The 18,182-nt window shown below is 43.4% G+C and overlaps 1 protein-coding gene across 1 annotated transcript in view; it reads right to left on the reverse strand.

Annotated features, from left to right (window-relative positions):
• Positions 1-6,707: 6,707 nt before the first annotated feature.
• Positions 6,708-18,182, reverse strand: part of CCDC148 (coiled-coil domain containing 148) — a 151,606-nt gene continuing 140,131 nt past the window's right edge. Inside the window, exons 14-15 of the mRNA XM_066638028.1 lie at positions 10,854-10,994; positions 6,708-6,957 (exon numbers count right to left, since the gene is read on the reverse strand). Coding sequence (XP_066494125.1) covers positions 6,811-6,957; positions 10,854-10,994 — 288 coding nt within the window. The 3' untranslated portion in view covers positions 6,708-6,810. The remainder of the gene's footprint in view (positions 6,958-10,853; positions 10,995-18,182) is intronic.

The raw sequence follows: 18,182 nt of genomic DNA on the forward strand, positions 1-18,182 counted from the left end.
CCTTATCCAGGGACATCCTAAGGGTGCAATCCTTTCCAGCACTGGCATAGCGGTGCCAATGGGACATGTGCTGCATCCTGCAGTTGGGTGTCACTCATGGAGGCCTCCTCAAAGTAAGGGAATGTTTGTTCCCTTACCTCAGAGCTGCATTGCCCTTATGTCACTGCTGGAAAGCATTGACATAAGGGGTTAGGATTGCGCCCTTTGACAGGGATTCTACCTACTTGACTTACCTGGCTGGGGCTGCGGACTTCTCAGGCTGCCAGACTCTTGGAGATGTTATATACCTATGGGAAAACAAATAACAGTGTATTGATCAACTGAGCTGTTTCAGTCTATGATGCAACAAGACCCCAAGGACTAGAACAAGAGGAAGAACAAATGCAATTGCACCAAATGTATCTCCACATGAGTCTTACTGAAGGGGGCTTGGTGGATGGGGGCAGAGCCCCAGGTCATAGGGTAGTCCATTCAATGTAGTTTTGCCTCCAAGTGTTGGGGATACGGGGAAAACAGACATTTCAGAGACTTGACATACACTGCTCCCAAATCACAAATCAAGGCCTCAACTTGGCTTTGACCAGTCTGCTCACTTCCTGCTTTAGCCCAAACTACTATTCCATTTGCACTTCTGCTACACTTCCATCTCCTGGATGTTTTCTAAGACATGCCCAGTTTCCTCCATTCACCTACAATCCTTCAGCCATACCTAACCTTCTCTTTTGCTCAAGATGGCCACTGTGGCACATGGGGAGGGTGTCATAGCAGCAAGGAGAATGCAAATGAAAAACCAATAAATGGAAGGGGCATCTATTCTATTAGAACAATTCCGAACTGGTAGATTGCAACAAAAAGTGTTTTATTGGCAAAGGTTAAACTTGATCATGGGTGTTGTCTTCAAGATAACAAGGTTAATAAGTTTTGTGTGACAGCCTTGCCTACTCTAGTTTGCTTGTCTAGTTTGCTTTCATGTTGCTAGCCATTACTAAAAAGTGTTTAAGTTTAGGCCATAGTAGTACACATTATGTATTACAGTCTCCATATAGCCTTTTTACCTACTAAACTGAAGTGACTCTTTCTGGCAGGAAGATAATCAACAAAATGGATTCCATGTCACAAGGACATATGACCTTTTGTACCTTGGTTTCTGGCTGCCTAATTTGTTTAAAATGCTTAATTAAATACCTTTGCTTGAATGTGTACAATGCTCTCTAACTTGAAATTATTCAGCCTGCAACAAGTAGGACATCATTGCTAATCTACGGATATTACTAGCAGTGTGTTGGGGACAAATCACTGCTGCAGCTCTTTCCAGTGGTAGTAAATGCAATTGCCCATGACCAAATGCATTTGCATATAGTGGAAATAAATTTTAAGTTCCTGATGAGTTTCCTAGCTTGCCTCTCCACACGTGTAGGAGGGGTAGATCTTTCTTGCTTGAGTTCAGTAGGCCCATGCTGGAATGCTGAGACTTATTGAATACATTTATAGCCTGCCTTTCAAGATATAGCATCTTCATAAGGCAGCTGCCAGAGTTAGAAAGAAAAAAAAGTGAAGATTGATGCTAAAATGTTTTAGAGAGTGGAAGAAGGTATGCCAGTGATAAACATCAGAGGTCCTCATCACATGTACCACTGAAGAACAGTATCTTCAGTAGATGTCTGAAGGTAGACAAGGAGGGAACTTGATGGACATCTTCCGGGAGGAAACTTCTACAACCATGATGCTGCCGGTGAGAAGACCTACACTATAAAGGGTTGACAATACTGATCTAGATGGCCCAGGTTTGACTTGGTTTAAGGCAGCTTCCTATGTACCTGCCAAGCATACTTCAGCTGTAAGCAGTCAGAAAGAAGGGCTTGGACAAGGGGATTGTGCAAAAGGGGATTGGACAAGTTTCTGGAGGAAAAATCCATTACTGGTACAAGCCATGATGTGTATGCGCAACCTCCTGATTTTAGAAATGGGTTATGTCAGAATGCCAGATACAAGGGAGGGCACCAGGATGAGGTCTCTTGTTATCTGGTGTGCTCCCTGGGGCATTTGGTGGGCCGCTGTGAGATACAGGAAGCTGGACTAGATAGGCCTATGGCCTGATCCAGTGGGGCTGTTCTTATGTTCTTATGCTTGTGATGTAGCTCTTAACTCTCTGGTGGCTAAAGGCTGTCCTTAAGACATCCCGGTCCAACATCACTGAGAGCTTTATAGGAACACCAGCACTTTGAATTGTGCCCAGAGACATATTGTTGCCCAATGCAGCTGCCTCAGTGTTGATGAACTGTGTCATTCATGGTATCCTTGCAAGCAATCTAGCAGCTCCGTTTTAGGTGAACATTAATCCCACAGCACCACCTTTATATCACTGTGCCCTTTCTCCCCCTTTTTGAGAGGAGTCTCAGAAGGTTACCATGGCCAATGAAACCAAAAGCTGCTGACGGGCTTGGGGAAAACAACAGAGTTGCATCCCTCCTGTTTATTTCCCAGCATAGGTTATTGAGCAGCTAGGTAGGTGCCAGCTCGAGTAAGCAGTTCCTCCATCCTGCCTCCCTCCTGGCTTGATTCACTTTTTCTCAGGTCTTCCTCATTTCCCTCCTTTTTAGCCAGAGAGTCTGCTGCAAGAGGTTCAGAGCAGGACAGCAGGACAGCCCTCTCCCCACCCTGAATTTGTTCTCTTGCCTGCTTTATTTCCTTCAACTGATTCTTCCTCACCTTCGCCTGCAGCACTTTCCCTGAGAAGAGAACACCATTTTGTGTGCGCTCATGTGTCTGTCTCCTTGCTGGCTTGTTTTTTCTCTCCCTGCTTTCCTCCTTTCTCTCTTTGTTCCTTCTTTGCCCTCCTCCCCAGAGAGAGCCATCAGCACTGGAAAGTTGGATAGAATTTGGCCTTAACTCTAGCCTTTGTTCCACTGAATATGGAACCTCTGGAAAAGATCCATGCTGGGATTCATAGTAGTTGCTCTTCTGCTAAATACAAGAAAATTGGCCTTTCCCACTGTACATACACATCGCAGGTGACTGCAGCAAAACCTGATAGGTTTACCCATAACATCCACATGACTTGCTACACAACTGCTATTTTCAGGACATATACAAAATATTTTGCACGTACTACTAAAAATGAAGCAGCCCTTGGTTGATGTAACAAGCCTGACTCATGCTCTTCTGCATGTATTAATGAATAAAAATGGCAGTGTATCCACCATCTGTAGTTTTGCATCAGCCCTGTTCATGAAAATTATGTGCCAATTATGTTAACTGCATCCCACTAAATCATGCATATTCGCTTGGGTCCTCCAGCTTCTGACATATCCACTGTGGTTGCCCACCAATGCCCTAGAAAATCCCAGAGGAAAGGCAGAATTCACGCTTATTCTACCAAGTGATTGCCACATTTGCTGAAGGGAGAAAAGGGATCCAACAAGATACGGGAAAACCAGAAGGAAAATAGCTTCCAAAGTTATTTTAATTGGGCCCCAGCAAGTGACCTCTTCCGAACCCCATGCTTCAGCTCTAGGGGCTGTTCTTCTGCCCTACACAGAATCACAGCGACAGATTCCTGAATGAGGATGACTGGGAACATTCTGTCTGTGTTTATTCACTGCTTCCGGGCATTACCATTGCTATGAGTCACTATCATGCCAAGCAGAACCTAACGCAGCAGTTGCTTTAAAATCCACATTCCACCTCCGACAAGATTAACTAGAATAATAGCCACTAGGTCATCTTTGGCCTATTAACACTGGTGGGTTGTTTTCTTCAGCAGAGATGCTTCATATTCACTGCAGCAGAGATTAACACACACATACCGGATATGTTTTTTGGTTATATTGTCACAAGATCAGCAGAATTCCCTGCTTTGAAACAATCATTCTGGTGGCCATCTATTTTCTGCGCATGCTTCTAATTTACACAAGAGACAAAACGCCCAGACCACTTCAGAAGTTATCTTACATTATTATATCCAGGACTTGCTTAAGCAATGATGCTGCAGAACTGCATGGTATGTGTGTTTTTGGGAGGGCAGGGGTGTTATTTTCCCTGCAGAGCTTGAGATCACTAACACAGTCCTCCTTCTCACAGCACAGTTCCTTCCCAAAGTCCCCATTGGGCTTTTTGACATTACGGAGAACTAGCAAGTCAGAAAATGACTGTGAACTGAGTTAAATGACATGATGTTGACCAGGATGTGGCTTTCAGCACAAACCAGGACGAATTGTGTTCAGTTCTCAAGTCTGTTTAACTATGATTAAGCCCTGCTGGGATCTGCAGGGTTGTGCCTCTCGGCTACAATTGAATCCTCTGAGAAAATGGTAGGGCTGGGACTGACATTTGAAATGCACCTGCTTTGAGAGCTACCATTCATTTTTCTTTTTGCTCCCTTAGTGAGACTACAACATTTAGAAACACTGCATCCAAAATGACAGCTGCTACACAGACTGTTGGGGGGGGGGGCTCATTTTTTTTTTAGTGTTTGTTAAGATGAAACTTGCATCCAGTTTTCATGCCCTGAGATAAATTGTTTGAACTGTGGCTAATTGGCAAGCTACAGATTTGATGCACCTTGTTTACATACATTTCATATGCATGCTGCATAAGGTCTGGGAATGCTTTTAGAGTCATAAAATGAAATGACTTATCAAGTTCACTTTCATCTAGCAGAACAAACAGGGTTCTTCACTGCACCATAATAAAGACCCCTATAGCCGAAATGGTTTTGTTTTTTTTTTATTTTGTAATTTATTCTCAAGGACTAATTTGCAAAATGAAATTGTTTGGATGATTGGTTTGCAGTAAACATGATGAATCAAATTGGCTTCTACAAGGAGAGAAAGCTTATATTTCCATTTATAATAATAATCAAGGAATGGTTGTTCATATTAATAAGGCTAGCTAAATTCGTAATCAAATACAAGAAATGGAACTTGCAATGAAACGGATGTGAGATACTATGGAGAACATAATACAAGTCATTTTAGATTTAGTGGGCAAGGATTAAATTATATGCAGGCAAACCCTTGATCTGTAAGAAATATAGTCTGCTAAGGACCTAACTGCATTTTGCTGTTCTTGTAGAGTGGAATGCTCCATGTAGAATGGGAAGGTGGTTCTCTGAAGGTTAAATAGGAAGAGAAGAGGCTTCAAGGTTAGAGGGGGGGGGAAGTCAAGGAATGTGTACAGATTACATGCAAACCAGGGACCACTGTGTTTTTGCTCTCTTAACAGAAGCTAAACTTCCCCCAACATTTACAACTCATTTGACTGACAACCTAGCCAGTACATTCAATGCTGATTCAGTAATCTGTCTCATTTCTCCATGTTTCAGGAATGTTGCCTGCCTTTTTATTTTTAAAGCACTGTACATTTTTTCCAATTTAAATATACACTTGTTTCTCCCCTACTCCCACTTAAAAACAAAGCAACAACAACAAAATCAGGTGGCATCAATTTTTAAACGCTGAAAAACTTTTTGGAAAATAGGAGCTGGTAACTGACTGGTTTCTAGCCAATCAGCACAATGCCCAATAGCTTCTTCTGCAAACAAATGATAATGGATTTCATCAGGGGAAGAAAATTGTATGGCTGACCAAAAGATGGTGTGTGTGCTTCCACTGCAAACCTGCTGCAAAAAATCACGCATATGAGGACAATTTGATCACATCAGCTTCATATGAGAAAGCCATTACTCTTGTTTTAATCCCAGAGATTCGCTAAGTCAGGAATCCAAGAGAACCTGAAATCATGAAGTATCAATTATGACATTTGAATCCCACACTTACCCAAGGGGTCAGGGGATCAGATTCCTGTTTCATCTTTACATGAAAGGTGAGGTGAGGCTGAGACAGTGACAGGACCATGGTCATCCAGTTCCCTTTATGGCTAAAGGAGGTTTTGAACCCAGGTTTTTCCATTCCCAAATCTATCCAATGTACTATACTGGCACTCCATGAATCACTATGTGGATTTCCTGGTGGACATTTGTCTCCAGCAAAGTTCTTTATTTCAGATTTTCATCTAAAAGGATTTCACCTGAAATAGTCTGATTCTTCCATAAACTGTGTTTCCATGAATGTTTCCTAAACAGAGAAATGCACAAGATTGTGGGGGAGTGCTAAATGGTCCACTGCACACTCCTTCAGCCCAATCCTATCCCCCACAAACCTGTGTGATTCAGCAGCCCTGACAGAGTGCATACTGCATGCAATGGCGGGAGGGAATGACCAGATGGCCCAGGAGAGGTAAGTGCAAATAAGTTTTACTCATCTCTCCAAAAGTTGCCTGGACACCAATGGGTCTTCTCAGATTTATAACAGCTATTTAAATGGTGTAAGTTCATGGAGCCTCAGGGAGCATGCTGGGCTGGGAAAAGGGGAATAGGATTTTGCCATGCACCACGGCTGCCAAGGTTCTTCCCTTCCTGCCCCCAAACCTTCCCTGATGCTGCCCGAATACCAGCCTGACTTACCAGTGACCACCCTCACTGACACCTTCCCTGCTCCAGCATAGCATCTCGGAGCTGCTGGTACACACGCAACGCTTCCAGCAATTTGTGCCAACAGCTCCAAAGTTCACAATGACAGAATGACTTTTGCGTCACCAGAAAAGGGTTTATAGCAGCAGATTGAGAGATTCTGGGCTGCTTGACAGTCCAGTGCTTTTCCCTACATGACTTGTTTAAAAAAAGAAAGAAAAAGGAAAAAAAAACAGCCTTCACAACTCAACAGTCAATTTATTTCTTGAATTAAAAAACTATTTATTTAGAGAGTCTTAATAAACTCAGAATGATTCAAAATCCTTGATTAGTTCCCAGTTCTACATTTTAAAGACTGTGGAGTCCATGTCTCTCCTGGGAAGTCTGGGTGGAGGAATTTTTGGTAAAATTTCCTGAGCATAGAGGGATTTAAGAAGTCCGGCTTCTCGAAGAGCTAGCTCCACACGAACCCTGGCATCGGAAATGATCTGTTAAAAGAAAAGATACCAAGATAAAACAGATAACTCTGATTCATGGATAAGTTGCTCTGATTGCAACGCAATTCACTGAAAGACAAACTCCAAAGTATTAGTTTTAGCTGTATGGGTAAAGATAACCCTGATCTTGGAGGTGTAAAATTATACATGAGTATAGTCCCCATGCAAATGTGCATGCCACATACACACTTACCTGCAAAGGTGACTTTAGAGAATATGAGAGTTGGCCACTGAACACAGATACCAGGATTACCATGTAATAAGCATTGTGTGTGCACTTTCAGGCCCTCAATCACAGCACCTAACTCTCAGAACGTACCTATACTCAAGGCTCTTTCAGACTATTCTTACTTAGATTTCCAGGTATTCATTTTTGCTGCCTGCCTGCTTATGTCAGTAAACAGGCACCTGCCAAAACGGCTGGCATACACTAAAACCTTAGCAACAGGTAGGCAACAGTGGTACAGAGAAGGAACAGGTAACCTACATAAGCAATGGCAGGCAGTGGGGTAGCAAACAGAGAAGGGTAGTGCACAGAGATGTGTCTGACTTCGTTGTGCTTGGGCATTCCGATGTCCAAATTCAAACACTATCTTGCATGCAGTTATACTGAGAATGCTGAGATACTTTTTGCCACAGTGGAGTTTCATGCAGCAGCTATAGCATAGATAGAAGTGATATGCACATGGTTTAGCTCTGTGCACATACACACGCACGCTATATAGCTGGCACAAGTCTGAGCAGCTCCGGGTAGGGCATTCAGATCCAGGAAGGGATTAGGATACAGTGGAGGCCTACTCTGCCGATTCCGCCTGATCCACCCCTGTTCTGCCCTCCCCTTGGCCAGAAAAACCTCTCCCCGCCTCCTATCCACTCTCCTGCCGCTCCTCTGCTGCCTGGCACAAATCTTACTTCAGTGGTTGACGGGGCAGCACAGGCACCAGTGCTGCTTGCTCTCTTGGTGGTACAAATGTGCTTTACGGTATGTTTGCGACACTCTCAGCTAGTGCAGCAGCCACTGCACTGGTGGAGAAGCCAGTTAGGATTGCACAGTGAGCCTTTCTTACATAAAGCACAAACTACCAGAGCTTCCCAGGAGTTATGAATTTCCCACGTACTTAAAAAATGTTGGGTCAAATAAGTAACACAATTTTTGAATTTTGTACCATGGCTAGAGGAGGCACACCATAAAAGGAAGAAGATCTGTGGAATAAAAATTCACAGTGGGCTTTCTGTGCTGGCCTGCCTCACAACCATCATCATTTTCAATTATTATTAATACAACACTATCAACATGCAGGGTGGTTTACAAAGTACCAGGGGGCAGTTTCTACCTTCACATTCAACAAGGGGACAGAAACAGAGGCAGAGATAGAATATGCCTTTAGTTCGGTGACATTTTGCCGACTTTGACAAGACTTTTGGTCAATGAAGGAACTGCTTCGTCTTATACACCACATTGGATTAGATGTGAATGGAACACAAAACCATTTCCAGATTTGTAAAACGATAACTGTTACCCTGCAGATGCCTGATCTTGTCTGATCTCAGAAGCTAAGCAGGGTCAGGCCTGGGTAATACTTGGATGGGAGACTGCCTGGGAATACCGGGTGCTGTTTGCTGATCTAAATTTATCTCAAGCTTATAAAATTATCAAAGACCACCTTTTTCTAGCTGAATTCAATACTTTAAAAAATTCTCTTAATTTGACCTGTTCCCCCCTTTCCCTAGGTCTTTTTCCTCAACTTGTTGTTGCCACTTCAAACTATTTTTTTCACCTCACTAATCCTAGACTGAAGAGAGCCTTCATGCTCGCTAGACTCAACATATTTCCCTCAGCTGTTCATTATGGTCGTTTCATGCGAGTTCCTCGCGAGAAACGATTATGTTTATTCTGTGGGGAGACCCCGGATACTCTTTTACATATTTTGCTTTTTTGTCCCTCTCATGACTCCCATCGTAGGATTTATTTAGAATCCTGGATTTCTAATTTCCCCCCTCAGGTATCACCCCTTCCCCAGTTGTTGGAAGACTCTATTGCTCCCTTGACGTATTCAGTGGCTAGTTTCCTGGCCTATATATTACAAAAAACGCCGGACTTTAGTTCTATAAAATCTTCTTTAAAATTTTTGTAGTCACCTTTCGCTATCTAATACCTGTTTTACTTAAAGGATAAGGTTGTCCCTTCTGGCTCCTTTTCTTTCTAGACCCTATTTCTTTTTTCTCTATTTAGTTTTCCTGAACTAGTCTAGTGGATAACGGTTGTATTGTTCCACTTTGTTGTCAGTTGTCTGCTGTAATATTTATAATGCCAATAAAGGTTAACTAACTAACTAACTAACTACCGGGTGCTGTAGGCTTCTACCATAGTCTTTCAAGACTAAAGGTTGCCAACCAATGAATGAACTGCTATTATTACTATGTTTCAGTGTATGCCAATAAAGGTTAAATGAAATGAAATGAAAAACTATGTTTCAGTGTAATAACTGTAGCAAATTTATTTAGCCTAGTGAAACGATTAAAATTAATCAAGCTCTTAATGCAAGTAGCAATCTGTACTATCTGGTCATGTCTTGCAGTTGTCATCATGTTACCTATGCTCTTCTAGCATGGCATAGTAACTGCCCTGGTCTTAGAGCCCAATCCTGAGTTCTGCGCACCGGCTTACCACTGGTGTGCACTGTCGCAAATGTGCTGTAAGGCATTTTTGCAAGCCCTAATGCCAGGTAAGCACCTGTGCTAGCCCAGTGCTGGCCGGCGCTGGGCTAGCGCCAGGCGAATGCCTGGCCTCTGCTGCTTGGTGGTCGCACAGACCGCCAAGCAGCAGAGAGGAAAGCGGGGTGTGGGGGGAGGTGGGAAGGAGGCATTCCAGGGAGACAGGAGGCAGGCATTGGGTGGGGAAAGAGCTGGGAGTAGGCGTGACGGGAAGATGGGAGGCAGAGAGAGTGCAGGGGGAAGCCTGCTGGGGGGAGGGAGTGGGGAGGCAGGGAGGCTTCGCTCCACCGGATCCTGAGCCTCCATTTTGGGCTCACCACCCAATACAAAGGCTTTTACCTCACCGAGTAGCCCCATTGCAAGGCTACTCCCTTTACTTGGTGGAAGGGGACGAAAGTCCCCTTCTCCTGAGGTGCCACCCGTGGCTGCCTTGAGTGCGCAGGATATGGAGCAGCCATTTTCAGTGCTGCCGCAGCCGTGCACCCCAGGCAGCTCAGGATTGGGCTCTTATACTCCACAAATCAGCTTATCTATGGACAAAAGTTTTAAAAATCAAGAAATTTAGCTCCTTTGCCTTATATTCGTCACTGACATAAATTACCCAAAAATCAGGCTGATGCAATCCATTAACCCAAATGTGATTGCATGGGCACCCACTTCCTTTCATGCATTACACTTATTCATGAAAGTTTAATCACACTGGGAGAGAAGAGTCTCCTCCCTAGAAAATATCCATCTCTTTCCCAGGCTCCATCTCCTAGTGTCTTCCATCAATCCATCTCCTAGTGCAGGGGTGTCAAACTTGTTTCATACCAAGGGCCAAATGGCATTCATGATGCCTGTTGAGGGCCAGAAGTGATGTCATTAGGCAGGAAGTGATGTCATTAAACAACTCATTAAAAAACACTTTTTCTCACTTAGGAATTCATTAACTACAAATGACAGAAGAGAAAACATGCTAATCTTTATCATATTTCAAGATATGGGAGAGCCCAATTTTTGTGGGGGCTGTCCTTTTAGCAATAACACCTCACCATCAGCCTGAGGGCCGGATAAAAAGCTTCCGCGGGTCGCATCTGGCCCCCGGGCCTTATGTCTGACACCCCTGTCCTAGTGTCTTCCACATACACACAGCACAACTTGAACATTCTACTGTTGATACAGGCGACTACCTGCTCATCACTGAATGTATGTAACTCAAACAGAGGCCTTTGCAGAACAAATTCATCTTCTGTTCCAATACCCATCCGAGCTTTAGATGCGACTGTGTCAGCCATCATTCTAGCAGGATCAAACTCTGCAACAATAGCAACCTAAGAGAGAAATGCAAATAGTCAGCAGTCCAAATATTTGGTAAGATCCAAGCTTCAGATCACTTCATGCAGTAGTCCAAAAGGCATCAAAGGACACAGAACCTTACCTGCCTACAGTTATTTCACCTACTTAGGCACTTCCATGCTATCTTTGTTAAAGCAGAAAAGAATGGCAAGAAATGTGGTGGACTATATTTGAATAATGAAACTTATCAAATGGACAAGAGAGTCTTTTTTTCTACAGTCACCTTAAATAATTGTGACAGTTAATCATTCCATACTTACATTGCTCACTCAGTGTGCGGTTCCTAGAATATTAAACTGAAATGAACTTTACACCTGGTTGTCAGCAAAGGATAAGCTTCAGAGAACTGAGAATGAATATTTGACAAGGACAGACTATATGCTGTTAAAGACTTGATAAACAGTACAGCTTAAGTACTGATGTCAAGGGTAAAACCAGACCCTTTCCTTAAACCCAGTTATAACCTGCTGGTTCTGCACTTTTTCAGCTCCTCCCCTCTTCACTTACTAGAAATGAGCCATGTTAGTTCCTCTTTGACTCCCCCTCCTGCTTCCTTGCCCACTTTCTGTTCTACCATTGACTAGAGATCCTAAATGACTCCTTTCTCCTGTGTTTTTTTCATTGGCACCTCCTGAAATTGACCAGAACCCTTCCTGAAGTTCAGTCACTCTCTACTCCTCTCTTCTACTGTTAATGCACCATTCGGCCTAATTTTCTTTGTTCTCTTGAATCTGCCAGCCTGGAAAGGACTCCGTCCTGTCCCCGCACCCCCCAAGAATACAGGTAGCCTAATACAATTGGACTAACATGTGGTACACTGTTTTCTACCTTAATATAATAAAAATCCTTTAAAATGCCTCTCTCCAGCAGTGGTCAGTTTCCAGAAAAGATCTCAGACTGACTAGTAATTAAAAACCTAATTGGTAAAATTGGAAAGCCTCATACCAAACAGGCATTTTTAAAAGAAAAAAAGTCAGGGCTGTCTTGCGTTGCAGGCAAGGGTCAACTACACGTTTGACTGAATGCATAATGTGGCCCTGCTGTGTTTTGGTTTTATTTTGTAAGTAGTACAGGAGGGGTCTTAAAGTGGGGCTAAACCATGACGGGTGTTTGGGGGACTAGCAGTATGTCCCTGTCACAGCTCCAATTCTAATTGCAACCCTTCCTCTATTGTAAAAAAGCCTCCCATTTTCTTGCAATGAAAGTTTCTCTCCCCACCAATAAAAACAGGGCATGGGAGGGGTGCATTCTGGATCTGAACCAGGTGAAAGTCCCCCTAATCCTTGCGATGGTTTCACCCCATTGCAATATCTCTCTGCACAATTTCCGAAATAAAAATTAAAAACATTGGGCCACATCAGGCAATTGGGTTAACTTGTCATTTGGCCCTATGCTTCTAAGTGGCACCTTCTTGCAGATTTGGTCACAACTGGACCAGTATATATACAGTACATGCATACCACCAAAACTGTCTTAAGACCCTTCTAGGCAGACAGAATTTAATGAAAGTTACTATTGACATTATAGACATTAACAGGATTGCACTGTAAGGCAACCTCTACTGCCATGTCATCTGGGAGGTTTTCCAAACTAAAAAATGTTGTGATATCAAAATATACCTGACTTTCCTCTCATTTGCTCAGTTGGGGTCTTACAGCACCCAGGGGCATTCCAAAGTTGCTTTCTGAAAAAGAGCCCTTAGATCTAATGAAAGCGGACAGGGTTGCCAGCCAAAGGCAATGGATAAGACTGCTTTTATATAGGATTTCCTGGGGTGAGCGCCTTTAGATTGTGCTGCAAGGGCATAGAGCATTCACCACAGGAATACTGCAGAGAAGCTAACAAGTAGACTGGCTCTGATTTAGCTCTGAATTTGTCAATTTGACATCCCTTCTTTTCCTTTTTATGCCTCTTGTCAATCCTTGGAGGCAGTCCTATTTAAAACCATCTCCGTTTTGATTTTTTTTAACACGAAAACTCTCACACATCCATCATTGTTCAAGTGATTATTTAAAAAGTTCCCATAAATAATCTTTTTTTCTTTTCCAAGAACACCTTTGTTTCCACCTTCTTCTAGTCCAGGGGTGTCCAAATATTTTGGCAGGAGGGCCACATCATCTCTCTGACACTGCGTTGGGAGCCGGGGGGGGGGGGGGAGAATCACCGCAGGCATCCGCCCATAAGTCGATCCCACAGATAAGTCGAATGCAGGCTCTGATGGGATTTTATATGACCCTCGGATAAGTCAGGGGTTAAACTTAGGGGGTGTCTGAGTCTGACTAATTTTGTCTGATTTTACCCAAGCCAGATACTGAAAAATAACCTACCAGTAATTGTTACCTAAGAACTGTACAGTCACTAAATTATTTAAAACATGTATTTAAAACACAGTATACATTCATAGTATACATACATAGTATATATACATCTATACGTACATAGTATGTTGGCAACCTTCTGTCTCGAAAGACTACGCTCTGAAAGGTGGTTCTGGAACAGCATCTAGTGTGGCTAAAAAGGCCAATTTGGGAGTGACAATCCCTTCCACACTGGGAGTATACATGTATGTATAGTATAGTATACTATAGTATATATATATACTATATATAGTATACTATAGTATACTATAGTATACATATATATATATATATATAGTATACTATAGTATATATATATACTATATATATGTATGTATGTATATACATATATATATATACTATATACATATATACTATATGTATATGTATAGTATAGTATATATACTATATGTATATGTATAGTATAGTATATATACTATATATATAGTATATATATATACTATATGTATATATATATGTATGTATATACAGTATATACATATATATGTATGTATGTATACATATATTTACATATATATGTATACATATATACATATACACATATACATACATATATGTATATACATATATATGTATGTATATATATACGTATGTATATATAGTATATATAGTATATATAGTATAGTATAGTATACTATGTATGTATACATACATACATACACTATTTTAATACTGTTTTTGCTATACTATGTATACATTTTGCTATGTATACTATATATACTATGTATACTATATATACTATGTACTATGTATAAATAGTATAGCAAAAACAGTATTAAAAATAGTCTCTAATTTATTAAAAACTATGATCTATCTCATAGATCATAAGATACATTTTTAATCACTAATTTTTAAAATTGTATTCTCAACAACCATTTGTAAACACTATCAGAGTAAGGCAACAATCCCATCCACACTTTCCTGGGAGTAAGCCTCATTGACTTTAATGGGACTTACTTCTGAGTAGACAAGCCTAGGATTGGGCTCTAAGTACACTGGAAACAGCATCCCAGTAGAACCATTAATGAAATCCTCCTTTAAAGTGCCCAGTGCCTTAAGCCAAAGGCTCTACTTAGAACACACAACACACAACTGGGAGTGTGCAATTTAGTTCGCAGTAGAGAGACAAGCAACAAGGAGTGACTGAGCAAGTGCAGCTGCACATATTTCCACCTGATTTACTTGGAAGCAGACCCTCTGTGGAGGAAGGGCAGTGGTGCCTCCCGGCCTCACGTGGAGTTCCTGGCAGCTACACCTCCTGCCAGTCTGCACCCAGCCGCTCCCCTCATCATTCCTGGAGCCAGAGGAGCCAGGGCATGCAGGGCAGTCACCCAGGCAGACGAAGGGGGCCATTTGCACCTGGGTGGGGGGGGGACTTAGTAGGAGGATGGGCAGCTGTGCCTCCCCCCAGCCTGTAGCCGGCCGGTTGTACCTGGAGCCTCAGAGGAGCCCTGGAGGGGGCAGGGCATGTGAGGGCAGCCTACCAGCGATGCTCCCTCGCCTCTCACAGCTCTCCGTCTACATTCCCTGCAACAGTCCCGCTGCCTGCGGGGGCAGGGAGCGGAGTGGGTGCGTCCTGGCTACTGCCGCTGCTCGATGGACCGATGGAGAGCAGGGAGCACTTGGGGAATGACCTGCACTGCCCCACGGCTGCAGTAAGCAGGGAGGGAGGTGCCAGGGAGCACCACACAGGGAGCAGCACAGGACGATCCCCGTGCACTCCCTGCCCTTCGTTGGTGTGGCGGCGGCAGCCAGGACGCCCCCGCTCTGCTCCCTACCCCTGCAGGTGGCAGGACTGTGACGGGATGTGTGCGTGGAGGGCTCTGAGAGGGTGTGGGGGAGCGCCAGTGAGCAGGCTGACGGGTTCCAGGCACGACAGGCAGGGTGCAGGCTGGGGGGAGGCGCAGCTGCCCATCCTCCTACCAAGCCCCCCCATGCAAATGGCCCCCTTGTCCCCTCCACCTACTGGGTGACTGCGGAGATAAGACGAGGGGGTGATTCTCCTGTGAGCTTGGGGCACAAATTTATGGTATCTACGGTAATTTACATTTCAAATTTGAATAAATTTACATAAATGAATTTATTAGAGATGGAACTTATATGAATGAATGAAGGTCTTGCAGTAGCTCAAGGCCTATAAAAGGCCTTGCACAAAGCAAGGCCAGCCTTTCCTTCACTGCTGCATCACAGATGTGAAACAGCAAGTAGTGGAGGGAGCCCTCATCCCACAGCTCAGGTGAGAGGTCAAACAGTTGTCCTCATGCTGAGAACAGTTGCGTTGGGCCAGCACGGGCTTCAGCAAGTCTCCAGAGGCTCACTGGAGACTGGGGGCTCCCCGAGGGCCTGACTGGGAGCCCCCAAGGGCCACAAGTGGCCCCCGGGCCAGGGTTTGGGCACCCCTGTTCTAGTCCAATAATTCTTCCAGCAATTCCTGTGTTTGAAAGAAGCTATCTTTAGAATCCTTTAGAAATGTTTTCATTTAAGAATATGGGAAGATCCCTTCCATGGTTTTGCAAATGTAGATGACAGCTTTAGAAAATGCACCACTTTATAGACAGGGCATTTAGATTGCCATGCCACCACTACAAAGAAACAGGTAGCCTGAGCCTTGATTTTTCTATGTCAAGTCCAGCAGCATCCCAGGTTCGCTCTTCCCTGTGATGCAGAATGCACCAGGTTGTCTAGACAGTTTTTATGCTGCAGGATTTGTTGTCATGCAGCATATGTAGACATGGGCTAATGGTGTTTAGGGAGAAAGAAAACTAGCAAAGGCTCTGCGTATAAATCAATCTGAAGCTGAGCACAGTTGCTGACATATCTAATCAAGTGACTAATGCACGAAAAAATACCAAGGAGTGAGCCAGAGAGCAGAAGGAATGTGTTGGTTTTTTTTTTCCTTCTGGGAACAGATACTGTTTATATCTGTTTTAAGGAACAGATAACAAGATGGTTTGAATGGTTCCAATAAGTAAATACACAGTGAGATCAATATTGCAAAGCATAGGCATCCTGCCACTTGGGGCTGAAGGGATATGAAGGGCTAAGGCACAATTTGATTAAGACCAAAACCATGAAACTGTTAGCGTGCAATCCTAACCCCTTATGTCAGTTCTTTCCAACACAGACATAAGGGTAGTGCAGCTCCAAGGTAAGAGAACAAACATTCTCTTACTTTGAGGAGGCCTCTGTGAGTGCCACCAAACTGCAGGATGCAGTACATGTCCCATTGGCACTGCTATGCCAGTGCTGGAAAGTATTGACACAAGAGGTTAGGATTGCTTCCTTAATTGATAAGAACTATGGATTTAAAATGTGGATTTTTTTAAAAAATAGAAACTGTCTCCTTTGAAAGGATAGCATGCATAAAGGGAATTTATGGTGGGTTTATTTTTTTTAATTCAAGCAATCCAATCAAGTTTTAAATGATTTGTCTGTTATTTTGACATTAAAATCCATTAAGTTTCATATCCTTCAAAATATCTCCTGTATTAAGATACTGTAATTGTAATTTCTTTTTATAAAATTTGATTTTTTTAAAAATTCTACAACCGTTCACATTTGTCAATTATAATCATTCACAAACATAAAGTACAATATTGAAAATTTACAATTATGCTTACACAGGGCATCTCAAATAATCAACCTCTAAATTCAAGATTATAAAACAGAAAATCATTAATATCTACTATCTAAATTTAGTTTTCAAAAACTGAATTAGAGGAAACCCATTTCCCGTCCCGCCCCCCCGATTCTGTTCATTATTTCTGTCTCAAAGTTCAATGTCTTCTGTCAATTTACAGCCCAATCCTGAGCTGCCCAGGGTGTATGGCTGTGGTGGTGCCAAAAATGGCTGCTGCCATATCCTGCACACTTCAGGCAGCCGCCAGCGTCTCCTCAGGAGAAGGGAATGTTATCCCCTTCCCCTGGGTAAAGAGAGCAGCCCCACAATGGGGCTACTCAATTCACCACCAACCAAAAGGTCAGTGGTGAATCAAGTGCCTCGGTGTCGGGCGGTGAGCCTGACGCAGAGGCTTTAGATCTGGTGGAGGGTTGCTCTACTCGTCCCACCTCCCTCCCTCCCTCTCTCCCTGCTCCAGTCCCCAGCACACCTCTCCCCACCCTCTGCCCGCCTCTCGCCTCCCCGTAATGCCTCCTCCCTGTCCTCTGCTCGCCCTCCACTCACCTCCCCTATTCCCCCTCCCCAGAACGCCTCCTCCCCACCTCCCCCACATCCCCGCTTCCCTCTCTGCTGCTTGGTGGTCCATGTGACTGCCAAGCGGTGGAGGTCAGGTGCCCGCCTGGCGGCAGCCCAGTACTAACCAGTGCTGGGCTACCACTGGCATTCACCTGGTGATAGGGCCCACAAATGTGCCTTATGCCATGTTTGTGACAGTGCGTGCTGGCGGTGAGCCAGCATGCTGAGCCCTGGATTGGGCTCTCAGCCATCACAGCCATAAGCCACATTTTAGATTACCATTCCTTTTGCTGAGGCAAAGTTGGTTTTCACCAGTACTGTACTTAGCAACTATTTTAGAAACTTAATTGCTGTCAGTAAATTTCAGGTAAGTTCCACAAAATCTTTTAACTACTTATTACGGTACATTTATATCTTACCTACCTATCCTACATTTATAAGGTAAACCCCAGCACCGTGAACTTACTTTGGGAACATAGCATAGCATTATGGCATAATACGCTTCCAGAGACCTGTCCCAGATAACAGCCAGGCAGTTGCCTCTCACATCATCAAAGCTTCTGAACTCTTTTGAAAGACAGCCCCATGTT

The sequence above is a fragment of the Tiliqua scincoides genome, chromosome 1 (genome assembly GCF_035046505.1).
Source record: "Tiliqua scincoides isolate rTilSci1 chromosome 1, rTilSci1.hap2, whole genome shotgun sequence".
Lineage (NCBI taxonomy): Eukaryota > Metazoa > Chordata > Lepidosauria > Squamata > Scincidae > Tiliqua > Tiliqua scincoides.